At 40.7% G+C, this 17579-nt stretch overlaps 1 protein-coding gene across 5 annotated transcripts in view; it reads right to left on the bottom strand.

Annotated features, from left to right (window-relative positions):
• The window catches only part of plxnb1b (plexin b1b), a 132669-nt gene that overhangs the window by 45615 nt on the left and 69475 nt on the right, over window positions 1-17579 (bottom strand). For all 5 annotated transcript variants that reach the window (XM_041979794.1, XM_041979797.1, XM_041979798.1 and 2 more), the window contains 3 exons: window positions 15848-15936; window positions 12319-13486; window positions 8874-9056 (listed from right to left, as the gene is read on the bottom strand). In XM_041979794.1, coding sequence (XP_041835728.1) covers window positions 8874-9056; window positions 12319-13476 — 1341 coding nt within the window. In that variant the 5' untranslated portion in view covers window positions 13477-13486; window positions 15848-15936. The remainder of the gene's footprint in view (window positions 1-8873; window positions 9057-12318; window positions 13487-15847; window positions 15937-17579) is intronic.

The raw sequence follows: 17579 nt of genomic DNA, 5'->3' as shown, positions 1-17579 counted from the left end.
TTCGATATTAACCAAATTTTTTATTGATAATTTTTACCTGAATCACAATATCAATAAATATCTCGATATATTTTTTTTGTCAAGTAACCAAAGAGACAGTTTTCATTTAATTTTATAAGCTAAATACATTTTTATTAAGGATCAGCAGCACGTGTGGATAAAAACAGTTGACTGAAATTAAAGTAGCTGTATATTACATTAATATTGTTTCCTTAATGCATGAGTATAAAATGTATATGAAACAGAGTTCCTTCGTAGTGCTATCACACCTAAGGTCACACTTTATTTCACACACTGGTGTGATAAAGTTAAAAAAGCTTTGACCCGAAGCTTTGACTTCGCACCCATCACACCCCATTTCAGACTTTATTCATCATGATCATCATGACATATTCATCATCATGACATCGTCACAAAGTTTTGGTCCCTTTACAGACGAGTTGCTCAGAATAAAAACACCTACTGAGTCATTAGAGCAGCTCTGATAACTCGGTGTGTTAAGTGCTTCTGGGCAGTTCTGGTGTATGATGAGCTTGGACTTGTGTCCATATATAAAGATGACAGGTAGTCAGTCACACTGGTGATTATCTATAAGATCACCACTTCAGATGTCAGGAAGATGAGATCCCTCTCACATGCTCAGACATGACTTGTCCTGCTTTACTGTTGGTGTTGTATTGCTGTGGGTACCCAAATTTCCCTGAGGGCTCTCTGAAGGGATTAATAAAGTATTTCTATTCTATTCTATTCTACATGTGAGAAGGATCTCTATGTGGTTTGTCTTATGTGACATGTTAAAAGGCAAAGGCAAATTTATTTGTATAGCACATTTCATGTACAAGACAATTCAAAGTGCTTTACATAAATCATTACAGCAGGGTGCAGACAAGTGCATTAAAAAATATAAAAATAAAAACTAAATAAATAAAGATTAAAAGAAATGCAATTAATGAAATAAAAGCAGAAGGAATATGCTAAAATAAAATAGATAAAATGCAAGAAATAAAGTTAAAGACAATATTAAAACATGATTCCAGCTTAAAAGAACCAGATGTAGATTTAGATTTCTAAATGAAAACTATTAAAATGCAGTAGAGAACAGGTGGGTCTTCAACCTTGATCTAAATAAACTGAGTGTTTCAGCTGATCTGAGGCTTTCTGGGAGTTTGTTCCAGACATGTGGAGCATAGAAGCTGAATGCAGCTTCTCCATGTCTGGTTCTGACTCTGAGAACTGATAAGAAACTGGAACCAGATGACCTGAGGGTTCTGGTAGGGTCATACTGGGTCAAGAGGTCACTGATGTATTTTGGTCCTAAACCATTCAGAGCTTTATAGACCAGCAGCAAAACTTTAAAGTCTATTCTCTGACAGACAGGCAGGCAGTGTAAAGACCTCAGTGCTGGAGTGATGTGATCCACTTTCTTAGTGAGGACTCAAGCAGCTGCGTTCTGAATCAGCTGCAGGTGTCTAATTGATTGTTTAGGTAGAACCTGTAAAAATACTGTTATAATAATCAAGCCGACTAAAGATGAATGCATGGACTAGTTTTTCCAGGTCCTGCTGAGACATCAGATCTTTTACCCTTGATATATTCTTAAGGTAATAGTAGGTTGATTTTGTAATTCCCTTAATGTGTTTTTCAAAGTTAAGGTCTGAGTCCATCAGTACACCCAGATTTCTGGCCTGGTTCGTGGTTTTTAGGTGTATAGACTGAAGCTCTGTGGTGACCTTTAATCGTTTCTCTTTGGTTCCAAATACCATCACCTCAGTTTTGTTTTTGTTTAACTGAAGAAAGTTTAGAAACATCCAGTCATTAATCTCCTCAATGCATTTACCAAGAGCCTGTACAGGGCCTCTATCTCCTGGTGACATTGTAATATATATCTGTGTGTCATCTGCATAGCTATGGTAACTAATTTTGTTTTTCCTCATGACCTGTGCCAGCGGGAGCATATAGATGTTAAACAGAAGAGGCCCCAGGATGGAACCTTGGGGAACTCCACATGTAATTTTTGTCTGCTCAGAACTGAAGTTTCGTATTGACACAAAGTACTTTCTGTTCTCTAAATAATATTTAAACCAGTGTAGCGCAGTGCCAGAGAGGCCCACCCAGTTCTCCAGTCGTTTAAGCAATATATTGTGGTCAACTGTATCAAATGCAGCACTGAGGTCCAGTATGACTAAGACGGACATTTTTACATCATCTGTATTCAAACATATGTCATTAATGACTTTGGTCAGAGCAGTCTTGGTGCTGTCTAAAACCTGACTGGAAGACATCGTAGCAGTTGTTTTGTGTTAAAAATTTTGTTTAGCTGATGAAAAACAGCTTTTTCAATTATCTTACTTAGAGAAGGAAGATTTGAGATCGACCTGTAGTTGCTCATTTGTGTCTTGTCTAGGTTGTCCCTTTTCAGCAGGGGTTTGATTACAGCTGTTTTTAAAAGTTCTGGGAAGACGCCAGAAATTAAGGACAAGTTCACAATCTGTAACAAATCTGGGTCCAAAGTCTTTGAGACCTTTTTGAAGAAACCTGTGGGCAGGATGTCCAAGCAGCAAGAGGAGAAGTTCAGCTGACATAAGATGTCGCCCAGATCTTTGCTGTTAATGGGATTAAACTGTGTCATGGTGCTTAAACTGGTTTTCAATGGACACAGTATGTCTGTTGAATCTGCTGTTGATAAACCAACTACTTGTGTGATATTTTGGATTTTTTCCATGAAAAATTTGGCAAACTCAATGCAGGCCTTGGTGGAATAAAGTTTAGGTGCTATTGACACAGGAGGGTTTGTTAACCTGTCAACAATAGTGAATAAGACCCGAGCATTATGATAGTTTTTGCTAATAATGTCAGAAATAGGACTTTCTTGCATTCTTCAGTTGTAGATTATAAGAGTGAAATTTCTCTTTATACATGTCATAATGAACCTGTAGATTTGTTTTTCTCCATCTGTGCTCGGATTTCCAACAATCTCTTTTTCCATGGTTTACCAGTGTGGAATTTCTCCATGGAAACTTTTTCTTTCCAGAGACAACTTTCACCTTAATAGGAGCAATAGCATCCATAATACTTAACATTTTAGCATTAAAACTAGTGACAAGCTCATTGGCTGAACCGCCTGACAGGGCAGGTCTTGAAGAGAAGGCCTGGTTAAACATCCCACTCGTGTTTTTAGTTATACAGCGTTTTGCGATCATCTCTGTTGAGACATTTGTGTGAACAGAAACTGTACACTCAAAGAAAACACAGTAATGACCAGACAGGCCCACATCACACACAGTAACCTTGGAAACATCCAAACTCTTCGAAATCACCAAGTCTAGAGTGTGTCCTTTAATGTGTGTGGGCTCTGTTATATGCTGAGTCAGCCCAAAGTTCTCCAGACTGTTACCCAGATCTTTAGTCGCTTTGTTCTGAGGATTGTCTACATGGATGTTAAAATCGCCAACAATAATTACACAGTCAAAATCCAAACAGATTGTAGCCAGCAGTTCACTAAACTCTTCATAAAATTCTGCACAGTGCCCTGGTGGCATTTAGATATATTATTTTATAATAAGCTTTCAACTGAAGAGCCACATATTCAAAAGAAGTAAAACTTCCAAGAGATAACTGCTTACACTGAAATGATTCATTAAATAAAACTGCAACCCCCTCCTCTCCTGTTCAGTCTGACCTCACTGATAAAACTAAAGTTGGGAGGGCTTGACTCTATCAGAGCGGCTGCGTTGTTATCTTGGTTTAAGCAAGTCTCTGTTAAAAACATAAAATCAAGGTTGTGCTCAGTTATAAAATCATTCATTAAAAATGTTTTCCCTGCTAATGACCTAACATTTAATAAAGCTAACTTAATGGGTTTGGAATTGTTTACCCTATGTTTGGGGCACGCTGTGGCTCACAGGGTATGTTAACTCTACTTAGAAACTTTTAGAAAGCAGCTCTCTGTGTTCTGACCGAGCTACTTTTCTCCTTCTGTTGCAGTACAGATATTTTTGAACCTTCTAATAAACAGGGGTTCAGCTGGACCTGGGAAAAATCACGACTGCCGTTATCTACACAGCCTGGACCCTCCACACATCATACACCCGAAACATGAAGCTGGCATGGTGGAACAGGAGGGGCTGGGTGCACCCCCCCTTTAGCCGCCCCGGTGGGGGGTTTATGGGGGACAGAAACATACTGTGGCATGGGGTTAGTTTGGTCGCAATAGTGACCAGCTCTTTCAGGGGTGGGGAGGATGGGGAGAGGGAGGGTGACTTGGATGGAGTATGATGAGATGAAGGGGGTGGGTCCTCGTTTGCTTTGGGGCTTTGTTCAGGAGGGGGCTGAAGTGGTTTTTTCCTAAGGTTTCCTCTAGGCTCTGTCTTATCACGTTGTTTTGGTCTCTCTTGTTTGTTGTCCTTGTCCGAGGGAACAGAGTGTCTGTTCAGAAAATAAAATAAACTTCACTCCTGACCTGTTCAGGCAGAATCCATCCATCTAAAAAAGTGCCTGCGGTCCCAGAAGAGGCTGAAGTTGTCTATGAAATGAACTGGATGTGTGGTACATACAGCCGACAGCCATGCATTCAGAGTAAACAGCCTACTGAATCTCTCCACTCCTCCTCTGATGGGAGGGAGAGGGCCACTGACGAATATCTGGGCATCCAAACAGCTGATCGTATCCAGCAGTTCAGTAAAATCCTGCTTCAGCACCTCCGATTGTTGTTTCACAACATCATTCGACCCCACATGCAGGATGAGTTTTTCCACAGTTGGGTGCGCCACCACAATTTGCGTAATTTTGCCTCTCACATCTGATACTATATCCTTGGGAAAGCACAGTACTTTTGTACGTTTTCCACTCACATTTCTCACGTCTTTCACACCGAAGTCACCAACAATCAGAGTCTGAGGCCCAGCTTGTCGCCTTTTACTTTCTGACTTGTTCTGGTGTGTAGGGAGATTTCATTTTGGTCATCTGGTGTAGATCCAGAGTCCTGCAGCAGTGGAGCAAATCTGTTCTGTAGTCGCATATCCGGTTGTTGTGGAGAGGATTTATTAGTTATCCTTCTGATAACTGGCCACGACTGTGTCTTGCTAATGAGAGGGGTTGAGGATGTGCTTGGTCTGGATGGCAGAGCAGGCCAGCCGGTCGCATCACTAATCTCAGCAAACTGGGCTCTGCCTGTTACTCGTCCTCCCATTTCCCTGTGAGATGATTTACTCTTTGGCTTTGCACCAAGAGCATTCCAGGGAGGACTATCAGTGAAAGAGTTATTACTTGGACATTGTCCTCCTTTTTCTTTCCAGTTAAGTTTGTGCTAATTAGCTGTGTGTTAGCGCAATCTTGTCCGCTGTTTTTTATTAAAGGCAAGGTTGTTTCATTTCCACAGAATCCATTCACTTCCACATTCACCTCAAGCTGTTGAATCTTTGTTTCCAGCATGTTGATCCTCTGTAGGTGTAGGTGTAGAAGAGGAAACAGTCATTTTACTGTTTACTGTTATTTTACTGTTATTTACTGAATATTCAGTTGATTTTTTTTTCTTTTTGAAAAGTAAAGATTGTGAAACAATTTGTGAGGATTTGTCTGTTTTTCTTTTAGTGAATTGCCCAAATGGGATAAATAAAGTTTTTTTAATCTGAAAACTTCGGAATAATTTACCATCTAACGTTAAGAAAGTTCCTTCACTTTGAGTTTTTATCACATCTATAATCCCATTTTTACTCCCTGGCCTTCGACCCAGTATGAGAGGTTGACTTGAGTTTTATGTAACATGTTATTGTTTTTGTTCTTTTCTAGTTGTGTTCTTTATGTCCGTTACCTTCGGCCTGTGTGTCTGTTTTGCTTTGGTTCTGTTTTAAAGGACTTTTGTCATTATTGTTGTTGTTGAAGTGTTTTATAAATAAACTGGTATGGTATGGTATGGTGAAAGAACCACAACTGGTGGTTTGGGTCATATCAGAAATCAGCTCTATAGAGATGTTAGGAACACTTTAATAAGTGATTATTTTCTCTGTCACCTGGTTTTGGTCACGTTTATTCTCCGAACAGAAGCAGCTGATTTCTCACATTGTACTCACGAGTGACGTATTTGCTAAGCCAGGGTTGACTGGTATCAGGCATTTCCACATGCACCAGCTATTGTTCTGAAAAAGCAGGCTATCTGAAGCCTTTTTTTTCTTCTAGTAAAATGGGAATTTTTTGTTTCAAACTGTGACATTTCCGTCAACCTCTTTAAAATGTGCAGTAAAAGGTTGATGGAAACTGACCACTACAATGATGCTGCTGTTATCAATAACAGCCTTTCAGAAATGACATGGCACTCTGTAACATAGAAGTGATGTACAGCTCGAGGTTTAACTGGCTCTGTATGATGTAACTGTACAAGATTATGTTAATGAGGGTCATTGTGCTATTTCAGCTCACCCAGGGACCCCAACTACAAGCCACCATTGAGAAAAAAGACACAAAGAGTCTATTGTGTACAGGAAAGCTCCAATCTGTAAACCTCCGATATCAGGGGACCTCTCTACTACTACCTCCATGGTCCACTGACCTCAATGCTGAAGTGACTAATAATCAAACTGAAAACAAAAACATTTTCTGTGATTAAACCCAGACAATGTGTGCCACACGGAGCTTTTACTGCTGATCCACTCAGCGCCAGATATCACTAATCCTCTTTATGGCCTCTCATTATTATCCTGACAACAGGACACTCCTCCTCTCCTTCCATGAGACTGAGCTTCACTCTGACCGTCTGAACCCTTTTCGAAAACTTTTATGGTTCTTTAGTTGTTTATAAATGTCTCAATGGTCTTGGGCCTTCTCATTTATCTGACCTTCTTTTAAATTCTTTTAAATAGTTGTTCCCAAAGTCAGAACCAAACCTTTGGTGAGGCCTGGTTCTACCACTCGACTGGAACAGCCTGCCAGAGAACCTCAGGATTGCAGAGACGGTTGCTGTTTTTAAAAACAGGTTCAAGATCTTTCTTTTTAGTTTATAGCTGTATTTTATTTGATTTTGGTATTTATCTAATTTATTTTGTCATATTTATTTTAAAGTAACACCTACTTAATACCAAAATACCACTTTTACTTTTTAGGTCCAGTATTGTCCTCCTGGGGACCCTCCACACCGGTAGCTCTGCCTGCTCTGTCTGCAGGGTTGTTTGCCCGGTAACTGCCCTTTTCTGTGTGCAGTGCAGGACCCAGGCCTGCCCTGATTTGGGTGGTTCCCTCTCTCATCATGGGTGGGATGGTTTCTGGTGTGAATGGGTCCCAAAGATACTGCTTCCTCACAGCAGCGTCAAGCCAGATGTTTTTATTCTTTGATATATGTATATATATTTTTTAACCTACATTCAGTTAAGAGGCAGTGACTAGAGATGGGAGTTCATATTCATGCAGAATGAGGTGTGCATTGGTAAGTGTGTGAGTGAGTGTGAAAGAGACTACAATGAGGTGTGGTTTAAATTGCCGTTACATACTCTGATGTGTGAAGGCTTTTAAATGTAGTTTTTGATATGAAAGCCGAAACATGTGACATTACTACAGAAGAGTCAGAATCAAGACTGTCAGAGTAAATCCACCTGGAGCACGGAAGAAAATGTAAACCGTTAACCAGAGAATAGCAGCCCAATTATTCTAGAAATGACTAAAGTAGTCCCAGGAATGAGTAAAGTGGACATAGGAATGAGTATAGTAGTTCTGGGAATTAATAACATATTCCTTGGAATAAATAAAGTAGTGCTAGGAATGAGTATAGTAGTTCTGGGAATTAATAACATATTCCTTGGAATAAATAAAGTAGTGCTGGGAATGAGTATAGTATTCCCATGGTTGAGTAAAGTATGGTCTGATGAAAACCTGTGGAAAAAAAAAGTGAACCTAAACGGTTTTCCAGGTGTTTTAATAGAAGTGTTATGCAGGTAAATATCTCAGGAAGCCATTGGTAGGTGTTGATGATGGACCCCTCTATCAGTGGTCAGAGTCAGGAGAATCAATGGATAGCCCCCACGTTCCCCTTAGAAACACCATGAAGATCCAGAAAGAAGTGAAGACCAAGATAGTCCCAATTCATGTAGCTGTGTCCCAGCTAACCGTAAGGTCAGAGTGAAGGTTAAGGTTAGCTAACCGTAACCCTAATCAACAAGAATTTACCATAGCTACAACATTGTTGAATCACTTAAACCTCTGAAATTACTTTTTGCATATAAATTACTTTTGTCATAGGACACTTTAACGAGCTCACTAACACCAAAGTTAAAAAAAAAAAAAAACACGGTCTGAGGCTCTGTTGTTTTCCAGCCGGTAGACACTTCATTATCAAATATTACAGAATTATATAATAATAATAATACTGCCACGTCATTAAAGCATGAATGAAGCATGTTCATGTGTGTTCTAGAGGTATCTGAAAAAAATTCATCCGACTTTGTCAAAGTGCCACAGGATCATCCTTCAGCTGAACCTTCTTATCTCTTAGAAAGACGAAGACCAGTGAAAGTCAAACAGCTCTTTAACTTCCAGAGTCGGCGAGTCGGACAGAGATGCTCCCTTCCTCCACACTCCCATGTCTTCTTGAATTTTTCCTTTTCTGAAAGCTGACAGATTAGTAGGCGGAGCTTCCACCTGTTTGTCTCTTATCTCAGAGCTAAATCTGACTAGAACGGGTTAGGTTTCTAGCATCAGTTGCCATGGTGACACACAACTCTGTAAGAAGTGAACCAACATCCTGATGTGAGCCTGACATTTGAAAGTAGAATCTAATTCTGTGAGAAACACAAAAGTCCCACAAATGGCTGGACTCTGCTCTTCAGAAGATTGCTGAAATCTCCACCACATAAACCACATGTACCATACAATCACCAACAGCCCATTACCTTGTGCACGTTCCCTTTGGAGTCTCCTAGAAAGGCGATTGTGTGCCCCGCCTTAACGCTGACAGCCACAGCAGTGAGGCGGGCAGATGGACTGTCCAATATGGTCTCCACTTCCACAGCGATCCGACTGGCCATGGGACTGGGAGTATGGTCAGAGCCACAGGGGTAGGCATCCAGGGTGTTCTGGTGGAGCAGATCAGGTCAACGAATGCATTAAATCACACATACAAATAAAACATATGACTTCCTAAGGAAGGCACTGAGTGACTTGTCATGAATTTCTGTGGTGGCCTGTTGTGGTTGTGGCAGGATTCCTTGTGAATGGGTTGAGCTTTGGGAACAAAATCTAGCTGAAACCATAAACTTTAAAGATCTCAGAAGCACAGTTTCTTTGCTCTGGACAGTGAACCTGAGAGCTCAGCCTGCTTTGATGGACTACACATTATTGCCTGTTCTGGTGTTATGCATAGACCCCTTATTTGGACTGAACTGCTTTACTTTTTATCAGTGAGACAATGAAAATATTTTCCCTATTTTTACATTATTGTTTCAGTAAAGCTAAATGTTTAACCCTAAATGAGCATAAAGATAAACATCAGAAATGTTTTAAAATAAACCGACATGAGCTCATTCAAAGAAAATTAGATTAAAACTGGAAAAAAAAAGTCCAGCCTGGGAACATGGCCTGACGTTTTATTGCAGCAGATGACTGGCTGATAGGAGTCTGTGATTACACGTGCTGGCAAATGCTGTGCAGACTGCAATCATCTGGACACTTTACCATAAACACAAAGGACAGTAATAAACACATGGAGTCAGATCATGGCAAAGCACTGCTGAAGTTGCATTTAGGCCACTGATTTACACTAAGTATCTTCAAAACTAATCATCAGCAACAACAAACAGTCCAGATGGTTTAAATCTTGCTTGAGTCTTTCGTGATGCAGATCAACTATCCTGGATCAGGATCAGAGCTGATTGTGTGTTTGTTTGCAGGGATCCAGTAAAGGTTAAACATTTTAATCTCACTGCAAAACTGTAGTTGCAGGGATTAGTAAATTAGTCCTATTAAAGTAGTCCTGGGAATGAGGATATTAGTCTTAGGAAGGAGTAAAGTAGTCCTAAGGAGGAGAAAAGTTGTTCTAAGAACAAGTAAATTTGTCCTAGGACTGAAGAAAGTAGTCCTAGCAGTGAGTAATGCAATCCCAGGAATAAGTAAAGTCCCGGAAATTGTGGCAACATCTTTTCCATTCTAGAAATGTGAAGTTCGCTATGATTTGTCCCTTCTGCTTCCACTCCGCATTTCCTTTTCCAGGTTTTTAACCTTTCCTTCAAAGCTTTGGTTCGGCTGGCTGTCCCAAGTCTTTTGTGGCGAATCTGTACGGTTGTCATCAATCAACATCACTCAACCTGCATTACCATTTAGAAAGTAACAGAAGGATTTCACAGAAAGTCACACCAGCTAACGGTGTTTCTGTAGCCAACAAATCTGCAGCAGCTGTGATGCTGTCATGTCAATATGGAGCAAAATCTCTGAAGAATGTTTCCAAGATTTCGCTCAATCTATGACAGCAAGAATTAAGGCAGTTCTGGAGGAAGAAGGGGGTCCAACCCGGTACTAAAAGGTGGACCTGGTAAAATCAGTGTAGTGTTCACATGCTGTAAGCAGATAAACACAAATCCACAAGCTGAAGTCAAAATTCAAAGAATTGATCTTCCATTATCTTATTCAATTCACCTTCCAGATATTTATGTAACTAAATGAACAATTAAAATGGATTTGTTGTTTTAATAATTACAGCTATGTTGCTGTAAGATGGGAGCTTCAGCTGCATGACTTACTCCTTTGGTAAACTTTTATACTCAAAGAAAAATAAAACATCTTTCAAATCAGCCTGTTCTTTTGTAAAGAGATCAAGAAAACCATGCAGTGTGTCTTTTAATGTCATATATGTTAACACAGGATGAGGTTTGTGAAAGTCACAAATTAATTTTTTACACAACACCAGATCACCATTATTCCTGCAAGCAGAAATCTCTCTTTTTAGCATTCTGTGACCCAAACATACAATTAGAAGCAGCGAGTGGAGGGAGTGGAGTACCGTCGCTGCCATCTTTTCCTCAATGTAAACCACCAAGTGGTTTCACTCAATGATGTGGAATTTATCGAGCACAGAAAAAGGAAACTATTTGTTTTCACTCCCTGGCACTGCTGCTTTATGACAAAAAAACAGGATAAAAGTCTGTCCTTCTGGCCAAAATATCTAAACTACAGGGAATAACCCAGCTGGGTTAAAAATAGGAAAGCTAATCTATGTTCTAATGTGGAAAAAAGTACAACAAATGAGCTGCCCCTCACTCAGAATAATCCACGTCGACTCTGAGCTGCTGGTTTAGACCAAATCCTCAGCTTTTCCAGTATGTTAGGGACCGTTTGTAACATCAACGTTCATCTTTATCTTCTATTCATTATGACTTTTACTAGTTCTCAGTATAACTGCTAAAATAATCCCAATTACAAAGACTTATTTTTACACTTAATATATGTCATTAACTGTCCTGTCTGGCTGTTCATGTTGAGAGTCAAAGGAAAGTCCTAAGGTAACGTTATCACCATCACTAATATAAAAACACTGTGAACTTTATCACTTTTCAAAAAAGTTAACCAGAAGTAAAGTAGAAGACATAAAGGAGAGTCTCCAAACAACTGGAAGAAGGTCGTCTGGTGAGAGGAGACCAAAACTGAGCAAAACCAACAGTGAAGCATGGTGGAGACAGCATCATGATGTGGGGAAGTTTCCATCAGCAGCTAAACTGGTCAGAACTGAAATGATGGATGGGGATAAATCCAAGTTGAACCTGTTCCCTGCTTCCAAAGATTAAGAACAGGGTTCACCTTTCAGCAGGACAATGACCCTCATCTTCCTGATAAAGACACACTGGGTTAGAATGTGTTGGAATGACTAAATCAAAGTCCAGAGCTAATCCATGTGGTTGGACTTAAAGACTGATGAACATCAGCAGAACCAGAACCTGAAGGAGATGGAAGCGTTAAGAGGAACGGACAAAATTCCCAGAGACTGGATGTACCAAGGCCATACAGACATTCCCAAAGACAATGTAGCTGGACCTGATGAGGAACGTGGAAATACAAAGCACGGAGTTTGTGGGGAGATAACATATAGTATGAATGCTACAGTTTCTCCTATTTAAATATTTAGAATTAAGAAAAAAGATTTACCAATATTTACTTCATCACTTCGGACAATTTTTGTAGTTTTGTTTAAACATAAAACAAAGAAAACATTAAAATTGTAACAAACAATAAATAGAAAGAAAAAAAGGTTCAACACTTTTGCACGCCACTGTATTCAGACTGTTGTTCCTTAAATAAAACTGATAACAGGATGTTGAGTGAAACAATGGGGAACGCTGCTGATCTCACCTCTGGAAGGTTGGCACAGTTCGATTTGACTTCATATTCGATGTAGGCTGCTTCCATTCGTGCTTCTCTACCCATCTGTGTATAGCACAGGTCTCTGGTGGAGTTGATCCTCTGGTCCACATCTTCAAGATTAAACATGCAGAGAGCAGAGTCCTCACTGGGCCGAGCTGAGGAAGCCAAATGAGTGGAGAAGACCCCCAGAAGAATCTCTGAACCCTGACTATCGCCACCATCCTTGGAAAGCCCCAGCTGGACAGCTTGTAGGAGGTTGTAAACTTTACCCGCCCTGGAACGACATGTCAAGGGTACCTCCACGTAGGAGTAATAGGACTGATCATCCAAGCATACGCGTGAGATGTAAGTACGGTATTCCCTTGACTGTGACTTCAGATCCCGCCTGTAGAAGAGGAAGTATACGTGGTGACGGTGAGCAAATGAAGCCACAAAATGATGGTCATATTCTGAGAGACGGCCAGCCACCGCCAGCTTGGCAGTCTCCTCATAGGAGAAGATGGGCTCCTGGGCAAGGTTTCTGGTGGAAATGGGTGGATGACTGCTGGTGTATCCCCGCCCCACAAATAGCACCGGCCGCCTGTCAGGATGAGGGCGAACAACAAGCCCAACGGTGCTAACGTTGGGGTGGTTAGCTGCAACATACTGAGTATCCACTGGCCTCTCTGTAGAGAAAAGTACTTTATCCACAGAATCCAGGCTACGCTTCTGGCAGATTCCTTGGTTGATGCTCCCACAGGTAATGAGCTCCATAGAGTACGGATCAACCAGCAGGAGCTTGTTGTGGTTGCTGGTTTCCTTTGCCTGAGGGCAGTTGCTCTCTGTCACTGGAGGTAAGCATTCTCGGCTGTCTGTGACAGGTCCAGTGTCAAACTGAAGCTTAGTTTGGAGGAATCGATCCAACTGGAACAAATGATCTCGAGCTCCAACATAGACCCAACCTACACTGGGATCAGGATGCAGGGCAAGGTGCTCAAACTGCGTGTCATTCCGTATGAAGGTGGGATAAGGATCAGAGTGGGATAAGTCTAATCCCCAAACGCTACTGGATGTGGAAACACAGGGCCAGCCAAGAGCTACAAGCAGGAGAGTCAACAGTGTCCGGACAATCAACACTGAAAGATGACACACTGTCCCTGGAGGCATGGTAGAAGACCTGAGGGAAAGAAAACATAAAAAACATCAGTGAATATCTACACTCACAATAATATAGTTGTCTATCCTCTTCACTACACGGTGAAAAGTTTTATTGCAGTTCTAAAACCTCTAATGCGTTCTCCTATGGCCTTTGTTTGAAATGAATCATGAAGGTCCTAGTAGTTTCCATGGAGATGAAAAGGGGGTGTTATAGTGAAGTATCCACCCTTCCTGTCATAGAATGTCTTGGGCTTCACTTCTTTCTGGATCCTCTTGGTGTTTCTTATGCAGGGCTTACACCAGAAGACTTGCAAAAGATTTGCAAAAGACTCTAGAAAACTACCAGCTCACATCTAAAGACAAATGTTTAGAATTTTACGTCTCAGCCGAGTCTCGGACTGAGGTTTGACAAAGACTGTGAATCACTATTTACAAGACTACAACTAGATTCTTTCAGCATTTTTTGTGATATGTTGGACAGCTAATATTGAACAGGGCTGATCTGCCCACAGCAAAGGAAGCAAGGGGAGAGTTTCCTTCCAGGAGGGAATTACACATCATCATTATAAGTGTGGCTTTGCATCTCCACCAGGTGTTACACCGACTCATCAGAATCTAGAGGCATGAAGGAGTTTTCTTTTCTTCTCTCATTTGATAGATCATTATACTTTAACACATAAATGATCCACAGCAGACGTTTACTTCTTAATAACCATCCGTTCCTCTTTCTGGACGGTCCACCGACGACGTTTCATCACCGCTTCTTGTCTTTTTTGGTTTGTTTTGTTTTGTTTGTTTTTTTTCGGTGTTCTGACTGTCAGGATTCCTGTTTCTTCTTTTGTCAGAGCTCATCTATTGGTTGTTGTTGATGTCTGATATTGTTACAGATCCAATATTAGGGAAAGATTGACGTTAAACAGTGCAAATTACCAGCTTAAACCTAACAATGGAGATGACGGGAGAGCTGTGACTCTAGTAAAACCCCTAAGATTTCCTAAAGACTTCTGTGACGTCTGTGACTGTGAAAATCGTTTGGTGTGAGCCCAGCATAAGGTGAATTTGGGGGCTGTCCCTGGATCCTCCTGACTCGTTGATAGAGATGTCATCATCATCAACATCAGTTGATGGCTTCCTGAGATATTTACCAGACTAACACTTCTATTTCAGCATCTTGAAAACTGCTCAGCTTCACTGTTTTTACGTTCTGCTTTTACACAGTTCTACTTTTTTCCTAGGACTGGTTTAATCATTCTGAGGACTACTTTACTCATTCCTATGTCAATTTTACTCATTCTTGGGACAGCGTTACTCATTTCTATGACCACTTCACTAATTCCTAGGGCAGGGGTGTCAAACTAAATTCCTCGAGGGACAGTATCCTGCAGGTTTTCATTGTTTCACTGATCTAACACACCTGACTAAAATTAATGGGTCATTGTGAAGAAGTTGACAAGAAGCTCTTGGACCCATTTGATTTTATTCAGGTGTGTTGGAGCAAGGAAATAACTAAAACCTGCAGGTTAGCGGCCCTTGAGGACCGGAGTTTGACACCCCTGTCCTGGGGCTACTTTACTAATTCCTAGAAAATTTAGGCCGCTATCTTCTGGTTTTCACCGAAAGTAATGTAAGATTACTTTTGTAGTAACTCTACATGCATCAGCTTTCATTTGAAACCAAGATTATACTTATTTATTTCTTTTGAGTATGTCATTTTGGACAGAGGGCAGAAAAAAAGGCCTTGTGGTGAAGAGGTTAAGGTTTCCTTTCCTTTGCACAGACCCTCTACAATACTGACCAAAACTCAAACTGCTGTGGAACAGGCCAAGTGTACAACAACAGTTTACAATGTCCAGCAGGTTTGCACCAATATTATCAGTAAAGTCATTATTCATTGTACATATGAAGAAATCTAACTTCCTGCAGGCCCTCTTTGGAGAACCATCAGCAGTTTATATGTATTATATAGTTCTGGGCCAGTATCCAGCAGGTTTTCCATGTATTCCTGCTTTAGCACACCTGAATCAAATTAAACGGATCTAATAGCCCACCATGTTCTGCACAAGGACTAATTTGAGTCTGGTGTGTTAGGGCAGGGATCTGTGGAAAACCTGCTGGATTGAGGCTCTCATAGGACCATACTGAGTAGCCTTGATATAGGATCTTTATTAATACTGTGCATGCAATTCTCTTAGTCTGAGTAGTCCAAAAAGATGGTGCAAGTCATGTAACAGATTAAACATGTGAGGAAAAATTATATTGTTAGATAAGTAAACATTTAATACATCAAAGTTCTTTATAATTAAACAAGTTTAATACTAACATAAATCATTTAAACTGCAGCAGAAGACCTACAGGACTTTCTGGCATGTTAGTTTCTCACCATTTATTTCCAGTGGTGCTTTACAGAGGTTTGTCACCTCTTGACCTCTCAGCAGTTCAGGTTCAAACATTCATCCTTCTGGATGAAACCTGTAGCACAGAGCAAAGAGAAGATAAATCAGTCTTCATTCTTCATGGACAGTCTTTATTATTTAAAACATAGCTAAAGGAGGCGAGCGGGGTTAGTCGCAAGCCTGAGTTTGCTGCTCTGAGCACCTTACACCCTGGCATCACTGCCATAACATGTACCTGCTGCACAAGCCTGTTAAGGACAGACCACAGGACTGACAGCAGGTGTTTAGCAGACAGGCAAAGCTGGATTTGGTCTCTTTTTATCAGTCTGTAGCAGACTTCAGTTGTAGGGCCTTCTATTCAAGCTCTATGCAAACATCAGTGCTGATTATTTGTCATCTGATGACGGACTGAATGCCTATTGAACACTTTCCCATTGCACTCAGATGCAAAAGGGTTTCTTGAACAGTGGAAAGGGGGCTTCAATGTCATGAGAAGCTCATTACCATTAAAATTCCTGTCAGATCTATTTCTGAGTACATCCATTTATGTCTGGAAAGATAAACAGCCGGCTGCAGAGACCAAGTCAGGTAGGGTCAATCCATGAGGGGCTCTTAGTGCCACAATCTCTATGGTTGTACAGCGATATGTGTATGTACTCGAGCAACAAGTAGCTGGAATGCTGACTAGTTGTAAGACAGCTTGAGAGGGAAGAAGCAAAAACCAGCAGAGCTCATTAAACAGGACAAAGTGTCTAAAAGAATAAAGAAAAAAGAAACACGAGAGAAAACACAGCCAACAGCTCTGCTGGACAACCTTCAAAGCTTAACCCTTAAAATGAGATTTTCTTTAGCTATTTTTTATGGAAAAAAATCATGTAGAAGGTCAACCCTTTTATTTCCAGTCAACATCAAGACATTATGTTTTCAGGACAGCCTCAGTTGTCCGATTATGAAACTAAAATAATGTAAAGAAACAGGATGAAGAGAGATGCTGGATTAGCAATTGATGCTAAAGAGAAAAGTCTGACAAAGTTCAGCAGTGGAGTTTTTAAAGAACAAACATTTTAATATTTCATCAAGTTCAGGGAAATCTGCTGTGAGATTATCTAGAAAAGGAGCTCAACAAAAAATAAAGTCTGAAAAAGACAATTCATCCCACTCGACAGCCCAAACCTCCCACAGTGTGGAACACACACACACACACACACACACACACACACACACACACACACACACACACACACACACACACACACACACACACACAAACATCTCTTTCTCTGCCACACTAAGAGCATTAGAAAGCCTGATTTGTTGGTGCCAATCTCCTGAATGTGGGAATGAGGTTAAAGATTTGGATATAAGCCAAAGACCCCCCACCACCCACCAAAAAATCTTTACAAAATATGTAAACACACTTCTTTGTTGAATGCTACGTAGAAAGCTGGAGCTCTGTGGATTTAATGCTGAGAAAGTGAGAAAGCTAACAGAACAGAGACAGGAATGACAGGCACGTTAATTCATCCAAGCACTAGTTCAACAAATATAATGCTTCCTGTTTCCTCCTCTAAGCGGCTATTTCTGCAAGATGCAGGCGTGTTACTCTAACCGAGGCAGCAGCAGCAGGGCTGAACTGGCAGGAAGTCTTCATCACCTTTTTTTTCAATAGTCAGGACTTCAAGTTTCTCATAACACCATTTACCAAAAATTGCAAACCAG

This window comes from Melanotaenia boesemani, chromosome 3 (assembly GCF_017639745.1).
Source record: "Melanotaenia boesemani isolate fMelBoe1 chromosome 3, fMelBoe1.pri, whole genome shotgun sequence".
Classification (NCBI taxonomy): Eukaryota; Metazoa; Chordata; class Actinopteri; order Atheriniformes; family Melanotaeniidae; genus Melanotaenia; species Melanotaenia boesemani.
Note: the sequence above shows the minus strand (reverse complement) of the source record. Positions and strands in the feature narration are given on the sequence as shown.